We start from the raw sequence: 20946 nt of genomic DNA, 5'->3' as shown, positions 1-20946 counted from the left end.
GTACCGGGATGATTGCCCAACTATTCATTTTCTGCCCAGAAACGGGTTATTGCAAAGTGTTTAAACAGTTCATTGCCCGCACGGTGTCGTATTGAACCGACGAGTACATTGGCGTAATTGTAGAAGTCCCACCCACAGTGGACTGCGCTCTGGGACATGTTTAGCGGCGTGCCTTCCGGGTGTCGGATCGGCTTACGTTGCCGTTCAGTCCGTTGGCCTGTTACGGTGCGCTGTTCGGCCAGATGCGGTGAGGCCAATCTCATCTAGCTGTTCACCGGCCAAAAGATGCTTGCTGCTACACTTGTGCCGATTTAGCGAAGGAACGACTCTCCGGATATAACAACTCTACAAGTCAACATCGAAACACGAAAAAGCAACTAAGTTGAGTTTCGTTAGGTCAATACTGGTACCCCGCCGAGGGGATGCTCCGTTAACGCTGCTGCAGCCAGTTATGGGGGAAAAAAGAGCTTCGTAGCGCAGTACGAGCAGCGGCCTAAGCTGCTATGGGTATTGGGCCTCATAACTAGGTTTTGCGCTGTTTTCCCTCGTAATCCGTCACTGTAGCTGACGCTGTGGGATCTGGATTGTTTCTCTGGGCTCTGGCAAGTCGACTGAGTTCGCGGCACCGCTGACTGCCATAGCACCCCAGCGTCGGCAACATCAGCCGCTGTTGCCAGTGGTTGGTAAAACTAGTATTTGTAAAAGCAGTAGCAAGAGGATGGCATCCGCCTGTGTCTTAAATGGACAATACGAAAAGACCGCTTCGTTCGAATCTTTCGTTTCTTCCCCTTTCCATAGTTCCCTATCTGGCCAATATCTCTATCTGGTTGGATGCTCGTGAGTTCTCTTCCTCTCCAACTCCTCGTGGCTCAACATTCTTTGCCTGGCTCACCAGGACTCTTCCAATTTTCCGGAGAAAATTGGCGCTTCGTCGGCTACACTAAGTAAAGCGTGCTCAAGTTTCTGACAAATGGGCGCTTTTATCTTTTAGAGTTCATGTGTGGAGTAGTAGAAGTCGTCGAAACGGCCCCGATGTAAAGTATAGAGCGATACTTACTGAAACAGCGCATTAGAAAGCTACGGGGTGTTTGGAAATCTAAGTAAGCCTATGACGGTTTAAATGTGCGACTTTTCGACTACATCACATGTTGTCTTACTAGTGTATTATACAGCTTAGCTGCATAATATTATGACTTTATAAATATGCTGAACTTTATTGTCAGTATGAATCATCTCACACGTGATCCTGGACCGGCCCGTTCAATGAATTTTTAGAGTGTGCTACGGGTTTGAATAGGGCCACCATATGTATTGGTACAGAGTATGATTTAAGTAGCTGAAGTAACAGACTTCAAACATGGTACCAAATTTGAACACTGATGGCAAAAAAGATGTTGCTACAATACAATGAAATGTCGGTGGATGATATCGACTTTTTGGTAATTTATAGCCGAACTTGAAAAACAATACCCATGTACGAACCACTAGCATTTTTGGAAGTACGTGCTCTAGCTATACGGACGCTAGTTTCTCGACGGAAATTGTATATAATTAGAAGCCAATAAGGCTGTCGGGTTATCAGTCCTCGATATCTCTGGGTGCCTCTTTTATTTGTATGCAAAATAGATGCTTAAGGCAGAGTTTGTCCTGAAACGCCCGATGCAGAGACCCTAATTATGGCGACTGTAGTTAAAGGCTCTACCGTTGTCTCTACTATCAGACACTTAAAGACTAGACAAACGGAAGGCGGTAAACGCAACTCAAGCTACGGTTGTTTCATTCTCCGAGTCATCGCCACAAATGATTATGAAATTAGTTTTTCGGTTATAAATACACTAATCAGCCGGAGTATGATCGCACGACGTGCGATATTTATTGTACACTGGGATTTTGCCGGACTTATACATTCGGATCAGTAACGCTCCAAGCACAAATAATGGAACGCAACGCGACTTCCAATATATAATTTAGATTAATCATTGGTTTTTGTATTGGTAGGTTCACCAGTTAATGTAGTGATCTTCCCTTCATAATAATTTATCCACCGCCTATAATTTATAGCTTATCATTCGGTCTCAGTTCACCGTGCGCGTGTAAGAGATTACCCAACAGAACGGTCAATTTAGCTCTTACTTGTTTTTCTTCAACTAGTTTTTTACGTATTTACTCAAAATGCATTTGATTTTCTAGCTATCTTTGCTGCGTGTTGCCTAACAGACTGTTCATGGCTCGCTGAGCTGTCCGGCATTATCAATCAACGGATACCATCTGACCAAATAGCGGTCGTTGGCGTAGTGGTCATTGCTGGTGGACGTTGAATAGACGTCCATTTAACATTGCCAGTTTCGTCCTTAACAGTGACACTGCGGCTCGTACAAGCGAGTTCAGTAGCGACAGCATTAGACATCAGCTAAGCAACAAGCGAACGAACGAGTCAGCCAGCCCCGAGCCCAGCCGATTGCCGCCGATATTGGTTCCCTCAGCAGCCCACAATGCAGAATTGGACACTCATCGATAAACATACGGTGCAGATACCGCACGCATCGCGATCCGACCCCATCTGGCCTCGGTCTGCGGCTCCGCGACGTTTTCTGACCGCAGCTCTCGCAGCTATTAATGTACGATAACAGGTTCAAGTAGGTTAGCACCTGCAAGCCGATGTGACGCTTCCGTGGTGCGCCTGCGATATCGTGCTTGTGAACATCAAGATACGAATGGAAAAATAGACAAAGGTGGCCATCAGAGTCCCGGTCGCTATATACGCACAACAACGTACAACGCAGCGGTGCGCACCTCCGGCGATCAAAAACCGTACCACCAGGCGACTCTGCGACTCCGGTAGCTGCTGTGGAATTGTACGAGTCTGTATGGAAGTATCTGCAGTAACTAGGATAGCGTCAGATACACAGGGCGGCGGCAAACGCTCTTTCAGCCGCAGGCACAGGATGCTTCTATTAAGCGCCTATATATACGAGTATATATGTACATTCGTGCACCTATTGGATAGTGATGATGTGATATAGCAGCAGTTATACTGGCAATATATTTCTCGCCTAAGCAAGAAGCAGTAGCAGCAGTAATAGCGTCGGGGGCGGCGGCAATAATGTAACGCATCTCGTAGTTTGTTGGACCCAACAGACCAAAATGGGTCTGCAACGGACGCAACAGCTCTGCTTACTACGAGGTTCTCTGTCTGCTCTTTTGATTGTCTATGTCGTCGTTGGACTGCTACTGCCGCTGCTGCTGCATACGAAGAGATTTATTGGCCACTCTGCCTCGTACGCGCGTCTCGATTCGACTATCGTAATCGACAAATACGGGCACATAATCCAATATTCCCCCCTGAACTAAGATAGCATTCGGCGTGACGGGCAACGTGAATTATGTACTGGTGTAGAATGATGCATCTCTATTGGTAAGCGGAAATGAGTGGGTGTTGTGGTCGGCTGAAGCAAGTCCAACGAAAAAAAAATTGACAAAACCTTCTTTGGTTTGCCGTCATTAGATCATATCTATCAGAAAATCATCATTAAGCTGTCTATTGTGGAACTAGCTCGAATTCGGATATTACGAAGATTCCCATAGAGTCCACACAATGGGACGCTGCATATCGGTACGTGACAAACGTGCAATTGCATTTTTCTTTGTCTGTATTTTTATTTTAGATTAAGTAGCCAAATAGGTCACGACCTGAAGTATGCGCGACGAACCTCAGAGCTGCTTGTTATGTTAATTCGTTGCCATGTGGGGCTTACAATTATCCTTCTAGAAATTTTTTTCCGTAGATTTTCGCGGTGCTTTCTCACTTTTTCGGTAGCGTTTGAATTGATTTTTTTTCGCTGTCAAATATCGACATGCAGACCGGCTACAACAAACATTGAATCTATGTCAAGGGAACGTAATCCTACGGACAGGCCGTTATTAAATCATTGGACACAATTTGCGGTGAAGGTAAAAGGGGAGACGATATAGCCTGCGTATGACGCCCGATAGAGACATGTGTAAACTGAATAAATATCAACTACGGTAGGACGCGTTAAAACGCTGCATGCTGACGCATCTAGTTATAGTGATATTTTTGAAAAGCTAGATTTTTTAGGTAAAAAGATAGATTCTTCTGCAACGAGTGCGAATCATATCGCGTTAAGGCCTGTAATGTCCTGTGGTTCATATCGATGCCATTTTCAGCCATGCACATTTGAACGAAGTCCGTTGATTGATTTTTCAAGCTGCGCCGAAATATGCAGGTTTGACTCGCCGTAAATCTTACAGGGCTTAAAAGAATACTTCAGTATCCCTTCGGAACTCATCGACTGCACCGAAATGTTCGTTGTTTATTCAGGTTTAGGTAATAATCACGACTAATAAAACGAATTCACTCGGTTCCGATTTTTATTTAAAATGGAATTTCTCTGAAAATACTTTAAATTGATAATGATTTATAATAAAATCTTCCTAATGTTACACATGATTACCCAGTTCCTGTCGCAATTATAAAAAGGATAGACCATAGAGAGAACCACATGAAAAATCAGTTATGAATTAGTACAGATAAACCTGATAACGTATCTTCCTGCCATTATATATTTACATATACGATTGAACGTATATGCCTATATGTGCGTCAGAACGACTCTCAATACCGGAAATGATTATAGTGAGAATTTTAATGAAAAGAGTATAAAGATCGGGTTAAAAAACGAAATCAAAAACAAGGAATAAAGTGGTAATAATGTAGTGAATGATAGAAATTGGCGATCTGAGACAAGTATATACTCCAAATGGAAATCAATACCATTTTGTAGGGGCGACTGTACATTATTTCAATAATATTTGTACTAATTACCGTTAGATTAGGAGAAGAGAAACGAGTTTTTCTTATGCTTATCTGGTCTTAGTCCAAACTAATGCGACACTTGAAAGGCTTAGGTATTTCTGTGTTTTTGGCAATGCAACGCTGACGATCCGCACGCGACCCATGTGGCATGATCGACGACCCAGGTAACAAGTTTATAGATATGGCTATTTTTTAGGGTTCACTTTTTCCACAGTCGATTTTGCATCATCTGGTGAATCATCATCATCATCGTCGTCATCCAGGCAAAGCGATTTCTGTAAAAATTCGATAGGAGGCGACTCTGTATCGCGCGTTGAATCTGCAACGGTAGGAAAGAAACGCTCCGTTTAAGAATGGACACAAAGTAAACTTTAGTTAGGAAGCTAATATTCAGATGTGTCGCACCATAATTAATACTGAGTCACACGGAATTAAGGGCGAAGCCTTTATCAGAACTACTGTGTTTCTAACAGGCCTGAGCTTTGCAAATAAAAATAAATATTGCCTATCTGAGAAGTTTCGAGATGCACGACTCATCTTGCGCATCAGAATGCGGCTACAAATTTCTACACTGAAAAATCAAATAGAGTTAACCCTTTTAAAGGTGGTCATTGCAAGACCGTATTCGATATGAAAGCTATTAGCTAAATCTGCCACATTTGTTTCTTTAAGTAAAACTGCGCGCGAGTTCCACCTCTGGAAGATAAAGTTCGTTACATTTTATCTTGGACAACGCTCGGTAGGATCACAGGTGTGCCAGGACAGATTGATTGAAACACGAATGGCTTATTCCAATACGGAGAGGACCTTATCAAGCGTTTATTCAGTGTAGTTAAATCACTTGCAGAAGATTGTCTAGATTACGAAGCTAACTTTATGTACGTGAGGCCGTGTCTAGATTACGAAGCTAACTTTATATAGGTGAGGCCGACTAGATCAGGAAGTGATTTTGTGTATTTTATGAATATTAAAGCTGTTTAGCTTTACTGAGTGTCTATCTCGAACGCATGCTAAATATTAGCAGGCCAACATCGTCTTAAGTGGATAATATAGAGTGTCCGACAGGCCAGAGTGTAGAAATAATCGATTTGTTAACGTAGCTGAGTAGTGGCGTTTTCGAAAAACGTCATTCAACCTATCCACATCGAATAACCAATCAGCTGTTTCAGCCGGGTAACCACAATATCGTCTGTATTAGTTTTGTTACTTCAAGAACAAGTTATCGACGTGAGAAAATGTTCACCCCTGTGAGAACTTAACAATCAACCATTTATAAAGTAAATATGTTCAAGGCAGCTATACCGTATGAGGTCGTATGATATCGCATCGATGACCTGAAGCGAAATTTACTCTGATGAAAACAAAGCTAATAAAGATCACTTCAACGAAGTCCTGAATGAATGACATCCAAGTCGTGTCTTGTACTGCCCCCATATAAAGCTGCGAAGGCGATCCTGGAATTCTTTGAGGCATCACGTACGTCAGGCACGTACGTACGTAATGACATTGCCGGACCAACGGGAGCTCGACCTCAAACAAATTAGCCACAGCTCAAATAGGTCATACGTTGGTCGGCAAAATCTACTTCAAAAGAGGAGGGGCAGAGAATCGGACTCGGTAAGCGATTTTAGATTGACACTCTCTATTCATTTGCTTCGAGGCCAGGCAGAACATTCCTTAGAACGTGAACCATGTCCTTACATTTACACTGTTCGTTATAATATGCCTGACATTTAGCAGTAGCGAAATGTAGAAGCTTAATAACAATTTCCGTACGATCATTAGCACACAGTACACACAAAAGCCTTTGTCAATCTAGCATCTGGGTGCAAAATAAGACCTACTTTTTTCTTCTATGTGCCATTATGGCTAGACAACATAACCAGATAAGGTACGACTTGGGTTTTAGAATTTTCTATCAACATGCCCTAATCCATAAAATACGCTTGGGTAAACCCAGTGTTACTTCTAGAATGCTAAGATGTCAGTTACCATTTCGATCATAGTAACAGCAGGTCGGCGGCGAAGAGTTCGCGGACAAACAATGCGAGCTCATTTCATGACAGAGCAAAAATTCATCCACTTAAAACACTCATATGCAACGCAAGATTATAATTAAAGCTGTTCTAAATCAATGCCGTTAGGTGACTGCCTAGCTTGGCACAGTCTGAAACACAAACTGTGCCTGACGCGTAGTTGATCAGGAAGCGAACTCAGATAGTTGTCTCGGTAGCTACGAAGCATTGACAAGCGTGTTATGGCATAATAAGTTTGTTGAATGCGGCCCCTACAGTCCTATTCGAAGTGCCGTGTCCGTCGCCATAAACTGAGCAGCATATCGTATAGTACCATATCGTATCGTAGTTTCCCCATCTAGGCATATATCTGCTGAAAGTAGAATAGTACAACGAAGTACCGTGCTAGATCTAAAAAAATCAGCCAAACGCTCCGAACTCACTTGGAAACCTAAGCTAATTTTACCGATCCAATCATATTTGTAATAGACAGATGAACATTGGTACCTTGTCAGCTAAACATACATATATGTACCTTATGCTAAACATAGAAACGCACTTGCAATGGCGGGAATAGTGCGTTTTTTTAGTTTCTCTTCGTATACATAGCGTGATACAAGAACCTTGAATGCAAGGATTGCGCTACAAGGAGCATTGGCGGCTCATAGCTAAGGACGCTTTATACAAAAGTGCTATATACCAATTTAATTCCAATCCAACGCGCCTATCACTGGATACTCAGGTGGATCCTAAAAACCCTAATTTCGGCCTAGAAAGCGTTAACACCATTGTACGTTCGAACATGAGCAGGTAAAAATCCACGTCACATAAACCGAAAGACTTTACCACCCAATTGTTATCGGTGACGCTACAAATAGTAAAAAAGCAAAGACGAGTTATGTGTTGCCACTAAGCCTGCCACCACCGAATAATTCAATGGCCATTTTCACTACCGAAGGAACCGGGTATGCAAGACGAGTCAGTAAGTTTAGAGTGTATGAATGGAGCTATAGTCTAGCAACACTGCCATTGATGTTTTCCCACGACGGAAGAGCAGAAGCTCGTGAAAAAGAATGAAAACCAGCATTATCCGCTTATACGCTAGTACTGCGCGTAGATTCTGCAAACGGGCCATATTGGCCGTCCTCTATCTGCTTTGATAGATTTTTTCGAAATAACTGTTTTAAGGACTAGTACTGTCAATGTTATTTAACCCGGACCGATTTATTCTCTGTCCAGGTTAGCGATGTTTACGTCTCACAATCATTAGTTGGTAAATTTAAAATTTTTATTACCGATCTGATATGAGATTGATTTCTTATGAGAAAAGGCTTGTCTATCTTGAAGGTTGAATTTCTTAAAAATTCTAGAATTCGACCTCGATAAACGATTTTTTTTTTCATTTTGCCACATACTATGGAAGTCAAAAAATGTTATAACGAGTTCCTAAGGTTGACTGAGAAACGGGCTTTAAGTAGTCCTCAAGCGATTTGTTCCTTAAATTTGATGTTAACATGAGGCTAGTGTTTAATCGTACTCTGCTATGTCTGAATGGTAGAAAGATCATATTCCTTCCAACCGAATAGGGTAGTATACACCTTTTCGGGGTGTTGATTTGATCTTTCTGCAAAATTATTCAACGAATCCTTGCTGCCGTTAGGTAAAAACAAGTCGTAAATTATGAGCCGATCTCCTGGCCACTAATCTGTTGGCAATCCTGTAGAGCCTGAATGAAAAAAATTTTTACAACGTACTAAATTCTAAGGACATATTTATGAGATAACACTGCTTGTAGGATGAACTTTTTTAGGTTAAGACTTGGTATCATGACAATTATAGCTATGATGACAATAAGACTGGCTATTATTATCAATATTATCATTATCAGGAATATTGTAACCGAAGGCTTATTCGATTCGAAAGCTTCCACTGTGGTGCTAATTGCGGTATCGGCGTCCATAATTTCGGCCGTCCGTATGCATATTTACGTAGAGAGTAGCAGAAACGCATCGATTCTATCAGCTGAATTACCACCAAACGAAATCATTCATCATTGCTTTTAGGACATACTTAACTTCTTGCTTATAGGAGCCTTTGCGTGAATATTCTATCCTCGTACGTAAATAGTAAGCAAGGGTTCTGTCGTTTGTTTTTACGAAGTTTGAATGAACTATTTTATCTTGTGCTTGCTATTCCTCTGTTATTTTTTTCGCTAAATAAATAAAGGATTTCAACATTAAGTGATACGATATTAAGAATTTATAATAATAAGATAAGATATTTGTCATTTCTACAAGTGAGCCTGCTTTGTTTCTAAAAAAAAAAATCATTAATTTTTGTCATATATTAGTTTCAAGCAGATACTTTACTTCGACACTGCTATACATGCCTACAAGTAGTCTATCCTCGTTTTTGGGTTTTTTACGTCCGGTACTAGCTTCAAGCAGCACTGCTTAACTCAGCCGGCTGCTAAGGCGAGGCAATGCATTTCTATACCCAATTTCCATGACAAGAAGAAATAATACACGCGTCGTTAATCTTAAAAAAAAATAGACGCGCTACAAATTTTATTCGAATATAGTTAAACTTAGCCCTGATCGACGTAAATTGGGTTTTCGGCAGCACCATACCAACTAACCTTGAACGCGTACAGCAAGTCATTATCTCAACAACAAGCGGTTAACTAAGGTATTGAAGCTCATCGCATAATCAAACGCTAGATATACCAGACGACATCTGCAATTTATGTTATAAGGTAGAACTCTATGTATAAAGCTTACCGCTTGCGACTTGATTTTCCTCCTGACTCGGGCTGCGTACAGGCTTGTCCGTACTGATCGTTGCGGTTTGCTTGTTTTTAACCTCTGATCGAGGGAGCCGGCGGCCGGGTCGTCGAGGCGGTCCTTGGTTTGGTTTCCCGGGGCCATTTTCCTGCTGATGCTGCCAGCTACTACGTCGGTACGTATTTGTTCTCGGTGTTCCCCCGAAACTTCTTTGAGTGGGCGTGATGTAGTGATTCGTTTGATACCATTGGTTTGGAGTGCATCTCGGAGCATTTCTTAGATCGAAGCTCAGCGGAGAGAAGTTACCGTCATGAGGCTGGTATCCTCTATAGAATGGTTCAGGGTGAGGATACCTTGAGGTGACGTAACTGTCATATTGGCTAGATTGGTAGAATGCATCGTGGTGGTGTCTTCTTTGGTGATTATTACTTTGTTGCTGCTGGCTTCTTGGGTTGGAATAGTTATTAGGAAGGCTTCGCTGATGGCTCAGAGTTTGGGTCGGGGGATTTCTCGGGTGGCTGCCATTCGATCGATTCCATCCGTGACTAGAATTCGCTTGATTTCTTGACTGGCCGTTAAGTAGTTGTTGGTTTCCTGGACGATCAGTGCTTTTTTGTTGGCTTTTAGATTGTTCATTATTAGGTTGTTGCTGGTGTCCTGGCCTATCATTATTCTGTTGGTTGTTCCTCAGCTGACCGCTGTGTTGTTGTTGTTGTTGTTGTTGCTGATTTCTCGGGTTACCATTATTATATTGGTAGTACCTTGGGTGGCCAGTACGCAGGTGAGGTTTCGGGTAGTAAGTCTTATGCCCATTCCTTGTGTTATACGGATTTTGTCCGTTCATTGAGTAGTAACCGTTGTAATGGTTCATTGGGTAAAAACTACCATCGTAACTCGTGTAGGATTTCAGAGGAGGAACTTCAAGCACAGACGCTGCGAACGGCATCTGTCGATGCCTATATTCCATTCGAAGGCATTTACCGGCGTAAAACAAACCAATAAGGTTTAAGCTAACTTGTGAAATTATTATAGCATTCCGGGAAGACTTTTGCACCTGTTATGCTATGATATGACTTACAAATTCCGTAATCTTCGAAGCTAAAAAGACCGTAGCTAAAAATCGTTTGCAAAGCTAACCACCTATTCTAAGTTCTTATTATTATTAATAGTAGTTATTACTAGCGATTATTCTTAGTTTCGATTCTTACACGATCGATCAATTGCAGTGACACACTGAAGGTGTTAGCGCTGATAACTTCTTTTCAATAGCTTCATCACTCAGTAACTGTTGTTCTACAAACTAATATGAAAGCTCATCAACTATCTTAGCGCTTACCCAGCGTGCGGCCAATTAGAGTTCTGTCCGTAAACGAATGGCTGATTCGGAGCAATGTTCGTCCCACCTTCTGTCTGTGATAAAAACGCACCGTTGGATTTTAATATGGTGTATTCCTACTCTAACTTCGGTGCGTAGGATTCATTGTATTGTGTTCGATTTTCGAGAGAAGTTTTGGATATACTAAAGTTTCCGGTATATTCGAGATTGATCAATATCCGTATATCTTTGTAACAATATAGATACTAATATTACATTGGACCTATTCTTAATAATCATCCACGCTATGAACAAGCTTGTACATTTCGTCGGACAGATTTCTCGACCGACGGACCCATCGTCATCGTGCCGCTCTCAAGGCTTGCTTTCTACGACTACGAATCACAGCTTGAGAACTTCTTGTATAGTTGCTATTTAATAAGAGTGGTTTATAAGTCGATTGGACAAGTAGTTAAATTTCCTGCTTACCTTGTTGATGCTTTCATCTCGCGCTGCGTCTTGCCCGCCGCCAACGATACTGTAATTGGGTTTTAAATAAGCAATGAATGCACATATAGCTCGTGTTCTTTATCAGAGCAATGTCGTTTAATCTGCGTTTGTGAAAGTTTTGCAATACTTGAAAAACAGCGTCAGTAAAGAAAGCTGTTCATTAGTATTATCTTGACAAAAATAAATTAATAATAATTAACTTGTTAATTATTTCATGGCGTGATGAATTGTTCAGATATAATTTTGCTCATATTTAGGCTCAAGTCGTTCCGAAACAGGCCAACCAATAACAGAGGCCATTTGTAATTAAGAAAATAAACTAACCATTAGGCCGTGCCTTACCAGCTAAACCAGTCGTTGGCTTAGAACGGTCACTGCAGTATAGTATACCACTGCATAGAATGCCCTAGCGTTTGATGTATATGAAATTTCAATGCGAGTACATTGTTTAGATAAGAAGTCTGGAAAAAAGCCACTTTTATCTAAAGAAGGCCTCTTTAGGGCTGACAAATGATCTCAGTATAGCTCACTATAGCACGCAACTACTGGCGGTTGCGGAACGTATACACGAACCTTTTACATACATCTTCAAATAGCCTGATTCGATTCGATTCGATTCGAAAATAAGTGGAAATTATATATGTTGCAAAAAAGCGATAATGTATCAAATGTATATTAAAAAAAAAGAAAGAAAAAAACTTGTTGCTGTACCTTAGACATGTTAGATTATGAGCAACAAGATCGCGTAGCGAGTTCGATAGCCGTTTGAACTTACCTATACGGGTTTACGTGGTCGGGAGTGGTGGCGTGATATCCATAATTCTGTGGCTGTGGATAGTCTCCAGAATTGAATGTGGGAATCTGCCCCTGCCAATATTGTTGAACGCTTGGTACTACCATCTGCTCGCCATTGTATCCCCTATGAGGTTTCAAAGTCATAAGAAAGTACAGATGCTTATTAGGTGCCTATTAACTAACCACCAATTCTGGCGAGAGACAGCGAACGTCATAATGATCATGGGAAAAAAGTGAGTTTGAGATTGTAAGTTCCCGTTTTCGTCCTCGGAGGTAATAGTCAAAGCTTCGGTACATAAACACAAATGCTTTGATCCACATGCTTTTCATAGCCACTTGATGACCATATAAACTAGCAGTTGTTTACTTACATTTGGCTGAACCCGAAATCCGTCTTAGGAGGACATAAGTATAGAGGATAGCCGTTCGCATCGTAAGTAAAAGGTGGGGCACTGAAATTGGGCATAACAGATGAAATATATTCTCTATATTCTTATATGCACATTTCGAGCACTGGCTTCATGGCTCTGACGACAGATAGTCACTCATCTATTAGAAAACTCTGCTAACAAAATCGATCTAACTTGATACGCTTATTATTCGTCTTGATTTCTATACGATATATAGGGAAGCTTTAGTTCAACATTGACCCCCTTTATCACAGACAAATAATACCTCATTGTAGACAAAATTAGGTTCGAATGTAGGCATAGACACGTTTTGTTTAGCGCTGAAAGCTAACCATCTGATGTAAACGCCAGTGTAAACTCGAAACATAAATAAAACTCAAGCTCGTACCAAACAAGGGTTACTTGTCAAATCCTTGCTGCGATACACAGACTGATCCAATATGCTTGGAAAGAAGATAATACATACGTTTAAGGTATTGCTTATTTAGCACTCACCACGATCCGTTCGGTGCGGTAGGGTCGAAAACCTTTCGGTTCATCCCGTCTTCCGACGATGCTTGTGGTTCTAAAATTGTCTGCTTTATTGGATCGATTTTGTCACATGTGCCATGCTCTACTTCGGACTTAAATGGCCGCTGCTGATGCTGTTGCTGCAACATCTTGGTGTCGTCGTTTAGGTGATCTGTCATGTTGACGGTGATAAATTAAGGACGAACTAATAAAGGACGAAGTTATGGAAGGTTCGCATTTACTTACTACGAGTGGTATTGGTTTCTGACGCCACACAAAACAAGCGGCAAATTTCAAAGTTAATAACGTGGCGTCGCTTCTTGCCAAACTTGTGTTAATATTGATTACTTTCTGTTTGGCGAATTCTCACCAATGGTTCCCTGGTGTAGTTCGAATTTTCCTGCGCTTCTACATGATACATATCACTGGAAAAAATCTATCGTGCGTAATTATTGTTAAGCCTATGTCATCAGCTAGCGAACTTTAATAAGAGCTGCGAATTTGAATTTCGAAAAGGTTTAATTTGCAGATCGAATCGTCTGTATCTGTTAATCTTACTGCAAGATGGCCGAGTTTAACACCAAGCTTAATTAAAATGATACTGTTCCATAGGTAAGCTTACCCTCGTATTTGCCTGCTAATCTTAACGACACGTTGTGGTCTAGGTTCGAACCCGGGCATAAACAGACGTCGTTTCGTGCTGGGAGCCAGCCGTCAGATGGAACGCCTAACGGCGATACTGGACGTAAAATACAAAACTTACCCTAACTATAAGTACATCGATTAATAAGCTTACCTAAACCAAGCAAGCCAGTATGTCTAGGTAATCGTCGAACAACGTGGTTTTAAAGGTATCGAGTTGTTCAGGCTCCTAGTATAGGCATTGTTGATAGCGACGCTAGGTGGCGCTTGAACGCATAAACTTTCATGATGCCAGATGATAGAGCTTCCGACCATACAAACACAAAATTGTGAAAATCCACAAAGTGGGCATATTCACTATAGAGCACTGCTCTACCTATTAAGATCGAAATCTAATTTCATTAGACTTTGAGAAAAGGAGTCTCGATTATATTCTATAAATGGTGGTAAAAGAGTACGCAACACCAAAGATTTGTTAAAACCTTAGATAGATAAAAGCAAACGACCATGGTTTAGATTTTTTTTTTGATACTTCCTCGGTAGAGGCTGCAACATCAATTCATACAACATCTGATTGAAGATCATCAGTCACCCGAAGCTCCATGGAAGAAGCCATTGGAAATAGAATCAGATTCATTTAAACTAAGTGCACTTTTCCCTTTGCCGTTCTGTTTAAAGCGAGAATCAACATACAACCCGTGTCTCGAATAGTTAACTTCCTTGAACAACTTTAAGATTTCGATATGATCTGTGCCACAGGTAGTATGGTCGAGGGTCATTGTAGGAAGGCACAGTGCAAGTGTGTACTAGTGACACACACCGCTATAAAGAAGAACATTTTTTAGAATTTGTATGCATTTTATCATATGCATTCTATACGCATATGATAAAATGCATAAACTAAAACTTTTCGTTGTACTTCTTGGGATGTATAAATTGACATCTCATAGTAAAAAAAACACTCTAGTTTTTGCGAATCACTCCTGGATAAGGATTCTTATAGAAACAATTTAAACCTTTTCTGTAATAGCTATTGTGAGAGCACGAGAACTATACGCTTGAGTGAAGATAAGCAAGCAAGCAAATAGAACAAAAACATTTATACTATATATCAATGTATGTTCATTAGCAAAAGCAGATGCTGTTTGCTCGCACAGGATTATAAATCAAGCTAGAATCCATCGTCAATAATAACTGGACACAATCGATATACTATCTGTATTTCAAAAACTCATCCTCTAATACAAACTGATAGTTTTGTCGTTTAAAGACCAGTCTCATGTAGTCTTAACGCTGAAATATCAGTTTGATATGATGCACATTTTAGTTTATTGTAAGAAATTAAACTAATTTAAGAGACGATCATGATATTGTGCTTGTGTACGGATTCTAACTACATTAACAATGGCAATTTTCACATTGTAAGCATAACTTAAAGCAATATTTCAAGACATTTGCCCTAATGTTAGCAAATTGATACTTAGAAAGTTCCAGAATGAAGTACTTGATTTGACACTAAGCTGAGAAATTGAGCACTGCTTGAAATATTCGATTGGCAGGCTGACAAGGGCAAGCTTGTCAGCATAGCCGTAATGTCGACGATACAAATACAGAGAACTCAATGATGTTATTGTGTTTGGTGTTATAACGACGCTACAAGCAATTGTCATAACATCTTGCCTATTCACCTAAGTTGCTGAACTTTAAAGGTAGGCAAATGAAACGTTAAACATTGATTCGCTCGGTGGGATTCTCCAAAGATTCAATTGATCATCTTTTGAAATATTTCCTCCTTCTAGATAGGTCCTGATTAACGTAAGCTGCTTACCTAAGCGATCCTGGAATCCTGACACAACAGTAACCAATCGGATAGATTGCGTGCACTAAAACTGGGTAAGTTACTTAATAAAACAGGCAGTTTGGACTTACAGTCCTCATGAAAAGCAGATGCGCACTGGCAAGGCCACACCCGTCGATCAATTCAATTCAGTCAAAATTTGGCAAGTTTGAACGCCACTGAAATCGTTGTATGCATCTAGCATTAGCAAAACGTGGATTTACTCTCGTCCAATGTCATGTCATACCACAAGCGCATCGCCTCGGTCAAATCGACGTGCGGACCGCATGTGATTATAAGCCGATTGTCCTACTGGAGGCTCGAAACGAGTACTGAAATTGATTGCATACGGTTCGAAAGTAATACTAATGCACAATAAATTCGTTCTGATTTCCCTATACGAATTTAATAAACGATCTGAATTAGGAAAAACAACCCTATTAATGAAGGATGCTCATTTATGAGCTATGTTAACTAAGAAATATTAAGTAGAACAAATCCACAAGGGAGATAAGAATAACGACCGTTTTGACGCCTCCCTTGCATAGGTCATGCAAAATAAAAACTATCATTATGTTGCTTAAAGCGATACGTCTCTGTTTCAAAGCTCAAAAACAGAGAAGTTAAACGCAGTCCATTCAGTTTTTATCGTTTTATCGTTGTTGCCGGAGGTTATTAGTACACTAGAGCGCAAGGCAAGGGCTGTAATAGGCGACACCTAAGTATAAGAAAGAAACTATAGCTTGTGAACGGTGACGGGATCAAGCTTATCATAAGAACAGATACTTTTTAAAGATTATTGTCCATAATTGTTTTCTATCAAATTAATTAGAGCGCATTAGCCGTGAGTACTTGCTTTTAAGAGCATACTCGTCTCATATTACAGTCTTATCTATTAATAATAATTAGCTATAGTTTTTGCTAATAATTATAGTAAAAATAGATTTCTATCAAATAACAAGCGCAACGATATTTCTCTCTTTGAGGCTATTTGCAATCGCGCCTGCCTCAGATACAGGCAGAGCAGGATAGCGCACCTAACTGCCCTAGCTTTGATGCCTGCCCATGTTCGCCTTTATTTAATGAAGATATAATTGAGATGTGCTCCCTAATAGTGATGACAGTCTACTCGATTACTGTGAACGGACTAGGTGATAGCTAGATTAGCTCCCAAATACGTAACTCCGTATCAGCAGTATGGCACTAATGTTACAGACTTGAGCATTTTCGTGACAACTGATCTATCTGGCTATATTGTCCATTTCACCAGTCTGAAGTATATCGACACCCCTGTTTTCCTAATAGGTTTATATAAGAATGCACGTCAATCGCAAATTAGCGCTTTCTATTGAAACAAGGTCGACGTTCATATAATTGATAAATGGCTCGAATTTTACTTGGGCACCGCCGTTAAAAACTCTCTCAGATAGAATAAAGGATTTTATTATGGCGTATAAAGAATAAACTTGAATAAAATTGGCTCTATTTGACAAAAAGTGGGTCCTACGAAGCTGTTGCTACGGCTATGATGCCGATTAAGCCTACATAGTAGGCTTAATCGGCATCAGCTAAGGCGTTACGATTCAGCTGTTATAAACCAATAATTAAACAAACCGCTAATTAGAAGCATAAAATGCCTGAGAATATTTTAAACGCACCACGGAGATTTCCTTGAGGCACTACATTTAAAGTTAATTTTTCTGAAGTTCTGCTGTTATGAATTTTGTGAGACGTGAGTATATAGGCTGTATGGGCAGTTTTATACAGTGCATTTTCAAGGAAAGCCTTCAATATGGTTGGCAAGCAATAGAAAAACAAAATGGACTATATAAAAACATTACAACTGTATTGTTAACCCCATTAACAGTTAACCCCATTGTGCGCACATTGCCTCACTAATTGTGTTCAATTTTTAGAAAATTCATATCTTCGCGGGCAAGATTTGGTCCACGAAATGCATTCATCCATTCATGCACTCGCTTTCTAAAATGTTTCTTTGTTGTTTTGTGTGTCCTGAGAATGTTGTTTATTATTGTTAGAACCCGGCGTTGCAGTGGTAGGGTTTGATTGAAACCACTACTGTGCGATGAAGTGGACTTTGTCATTGAAATCGAAGAATATTTAATTAGGTGTATTAATTTTACACTGTGACAGTCGTCTACGGAACCCACAGCTGGTCAAGATGCCACCTATATCAGAAAACAACCCCCAGGACCAGCTCGAGTCGTACAAAGTGCCTACAATCGGTATCATTTACCCGCCTCCGGAACTGCGTAACATCGTTGATAAGACAGCCGGTTTCGTTGCACGAAATGGACCCGACTTTGAAGCGCGAATTCGTCAAAATGAAATTAACAATGCAAAGTTTAACTTTCTCAATCCCGGCGATCCGTACCACGCGTACTATGAACACAAAGTGAGTACTGCTTACTGTTTGTGAGCTGGAGTCGTTGCAGCCAAAACGCAAAGCTGTTTAGAAGTTATTGTATTGCTAAAGGTTATATATAAATATTGAATACGACAAATAAATGTCCATAGTGCATCGTTCTTGTGTTTTATAAAAGCTACGCATCTATTAGTAATAAATTAGCGTTACGTACAGATGTTGATTGAACTTTGAGATTACAGGCAAACAAAAAAAAACTGTTTTATATCTTTGTCTCAATTGAACAGACATTTTTTTTGGATCTATTTTACACTATTTTTAATTTAATCTCGAGTAAATAATAATAGCCTAAACAAAAAGCATCTTGCCTGACCTTTCATATCAACTGATAGATTTCACAGGCTGTAATTTAGTCGTAGAATATTCAAGTGCTCAAACAGCCCAAACAAGTTATTACTACTTTTTGTGGTATCTCAGATGCTGAATGGGCAATGACCTAATTCTTATACCAGAGTTTGAATATATACATATATCGTACATATACACTACGTTCAATAATCGGTCCAAAAGAAATATTAAATAGGTGAATCGTTAGGTCCGCAGAGCCTATTGTGGGTTCAATCTAAACTAAAATATGAACTGATTATATAGGTACGGATACATAATGTAGATAGCTACATTCCTCCTATTATTTTTATAGAGAAAACTTTATGAGAATTTCGTTATGTAGAGTCTCTTAATTTATGTTGATTATCATATATTTAAATAATCTGGTAATTAGTTATAACATGGTATAACTTATTTTCTTTCGCAGGTGAAAGAACTTAAAGAAGGTAAAGGTCCGGAAGAACCACCTCCCCCGGCGCCTGTAGTGCAGCCTGCCCCTCCTAGACCTATTGTTCTACAAAGACCGGAAGTTACGAAGATAGCCGAGCCAAAGGTTGTGCCTAAAGAGCCTCCCAGAGAACATGAATTTATCGTTGATCCTCCGTCTATATCTGCAATGGAATTGGACATCGTTAAGCTTACCGCGCAGTTTGTCGCTCGAAATGGAAAGAACTTCCAAACGAACCTTATGAATCGCGAGCAACGAAACTTCCAGTTTGATTTTCTACGGCCTCAGCATTCCCTTTTTCCCTATTTTCGTAAGTTGGTGGAGCAGTATACCAAAATCCTGATTCCAGACAGTGGTCTCGATGCGGAGCTCGAACAACGATCGAAAAACCCTGAGAAAGTACTTTCTGATGTTCGCTATCGCGTTGAGTGGGTAAAACTTCAGGAATCCGAGCGGAGGAAACGTGAGGAAGACGAGGAACGCGAAAGGGTCCAGTACGCGCAGATTGACTGGCATGACTTTACTATTGTGGAGACAGTAGATTACATGCCGAACGAACAGGGCAATTTCCCGCCGCCGACCACACCTCAAGAGGTTGGTACACGTGCGCTATTGCAACAGCGTCTAGAGAATGAAGAAATCGATGTCGAGATGGAGGTCGATTCAGACGAGGATGAGGATGCAGCGAAGAAGCAGCCAGCGCCGGCTTCAGCTCCAAGCACCTCTGCCACTGCAGCGCCACCACTTCCACCCGCACCAGAAACTTCGAAGGCTGCGGAGTTCGTGCCACCACCTCCGATGCCCCCCGTACCAGATAAAGTTGTCGTCAAGAATTTTAACCCACAACAGAAGCGACCGACGCCGGTATCCATCGGACCAAAATTCCTCATATCACCTATCACTGGCGAACGTGTGCCCGCTGACAAGATGGAGGAGCATATGCGGATTGGGCTGCTCGATCCACGCTGGGTGGAACAGCGTGACAAGCAGATGCAAGAGAAGATGGCTCAGGAGGAGGTGTTTGCACAAGGCTCGTCTATCGAAAACTCGCTTAAACACTTCGCCGAGCGGCGTACCGATATTTTCGGACAGGAAGAGACCGGAATCGGTATGCGAGTTGGCGAAGAGGAAGAAGAACGCCAACCAGAAAAGCCCATCTGGGACGGTCACTCTGCTAGTGCCGAGGCTGTGGCGCGTCAGGCACGCGCCAATATCACTGTCGAGCAGCAAATTCAACAAATTCACAAAATGAAGGGTTTGGTAGCCGATGACGACAAGGAAAAGATTGGTCCCGCCAAGCCTACGGCGGGTTCTTCACCCCGGCAAGCGGCTCCACCGGCCCCGACAGGACCGCCACGTCCGCTACCGCAAGTGTCGCATCAACCTCGACCATCCCACCACCGGCTACCTGCACCGCCGCGACCACCCCATCGACCGCCACCTCCTCCGCAGCAGGTGTTAGCTCCAGCGCCACCTCAAATGATGATGTCTCGACCTCCACCCCCAATGTTGAGCGGGGTACCACCACCTCTAATGATGGCTCCAGCTGCACCGCTAATGATGCCCGTTCTACCGCCGCAGGCACCACCACCATTTGTCCCGGTTCTCCCTCCGGTTCCACCACCTGTAACGGCTCCTATTCCACCACCGCCTCCGCCCGGCGCAGCAATAGAGCCGATGGAGGCGCCACCAGGCGACGAGCCCGCTTCGAAGAAGACCAAGACGGAAGATCAGCTCATCCCGGAGGAAGAATTTTTGAGAAGTCAGCCTTCAGATGTTGTCGCGGTACGCATCGCTGTACCCAACATGGCGGACAAAACGGAATGGCGGTTAACTGGGCAAATGGCCACGATAAGCGTGCCGTTGAGAGAGACGTTCAGTGCGCTCAAGTCTCGCATCCAGGAGCTGACAGGCATGCCGCCGGGAAAACAGAAACTTGTGTACGATGGTATCTTCGTCAAGGATAACAATTCCTTGGCATTCTACAACGTCGTGACAAATGGCGTTGTACAATTACAACTCAAAGAGAGGGGGGGGCGCAAGAAATAGTTTTCATATATATATATATATA

General features: G+C 41.5%; 2 protein-coding genes across 8 annotated transcripts; one reads left to right on the top strand and one right to left on the bottom strand.

Annotated features, from left to right (window-relative positions):
* Nucleotides 1–4365: 4365 nt before the first annotated feature.
* LOC111259361 (uncharacterized) lies at nt 4366–16142 on the bottom strand. 7 transcript variants are annotated; one of them, XM_086967861.1, is made up of 9 exons: nt 15646–16142; nt 13798–13914; nt 13161–13380; nt 12627–12707; nt 12236–12379; nt 11440–11488; nt 10972–11045; nt 9633–10591; nt 4366–5156 (listed from the first exon to the last, which is right to left on the bottom strand). In XM_086967861.1, the coding sequence occupies exons 3-9, from the start codon at nt 13352–13354 to the stop codon at nt 5023–5025; spliced, it is 1635 nt and encodes a 544-aa protein (XP_086823987.1). In that variant the 5' UTR covers nt 13355–13380; nt 13798–13914; nt 15646–16142; the 3' UTR covers nt 4366–5022. The 7 variants fall into 7 exon arrangements, with proteins under 7 accessions (XP_086823987.1, XP_022687049.1, XP_086823988.1 ...); XM_022831314.2 differs by having other exon boundaries at nt 13161–13347; XM_086967862.1 differs by having other exon boundaries at nt 15747–16142.
* Nucleotides 16143–17652: 1510 nt separating this feature from the next.
* On the top strand, nt 17653–20930 carry Sf3a1 (splicing factor 3a subunit 1). Its single transcript, XM_022831316.2, has 2 exons — nt 17653–18070; nt 18855–20930. The coding sequence occupies exons 1-2, from the start codon at nt 17837–17839 to the stop codon at nt 20922–20924; spliced, it is 2304 nt and encodes a 767-aa protein (XP_022687051.1). The 5' UTR covers nt 17653–17836; the 3' UTR covers nt 20925–20930.
* The last annotated feature ends 16 nt before the right edge of the window (nt 20931–20946 follow it).

This window comes from Varroa jacobsoni, unplaced genomic scaffold (genome assembly GCF_002532875.2).
Source record: "Varroa jacobsoni isolate VJ856 unplaced genomic scaffold, vjacob_1.0 scaffold_325, whole genome shotgun sequence".
Taxonomy (NCBI): domain Eukaryota; kingdom Metazoa; phylum Arthropoda; class Arachnida; order Mesostigmata; family Varroidae; genus Varroa; species Varroa jacobsoni.
This window is presented reverse-complemented; position numbering and strand designations above follow the sequence as displayed.

What these genes read in the sequence shown, in the direction of transcription:
- LOC111259361 (XM_086967861.1), bottom strand. Translation starts at nt 13,354, where the DNA reads ATGACAGATCACCTAAACGACGACACCAAGATGTTGCAGCAACAGCAT. An exon ending in ACCGCACCGAACGGATCGTG is followed by an intron (nt 12,708 to 13,160) that starts GTGAGTGCTAAA and finishes GCCCAATTTCAG; the next exon opens with TGCCCCACCTTTTACTTACG. An exon ending in TCTAATTGGCCGCACGCTGG is followed by an intron (nt 10,592 to 10,971) that starts GTAAGCGCTAAG and finishes AATGGAATATAG; the next exon opens with GCATCGACAGATGCCGTTCG.
- Sf3a1 (XM_022831316.2), top strand. Translation starts at nt 17,837, where the DNA reads ATGCCACCTATATCAGAAAACAACCCCCAGGACCAGCTCGAGTCGTAC. An exon ending in ACGCGTACTATGAACACAAA is followed by an intron (nt 18,071 to 18,854) that starts GTGAGTACTGCT and finishes TTTCTTTCGCAG; the next exon opens with GTGAAAGAACTTAAAGAAGG.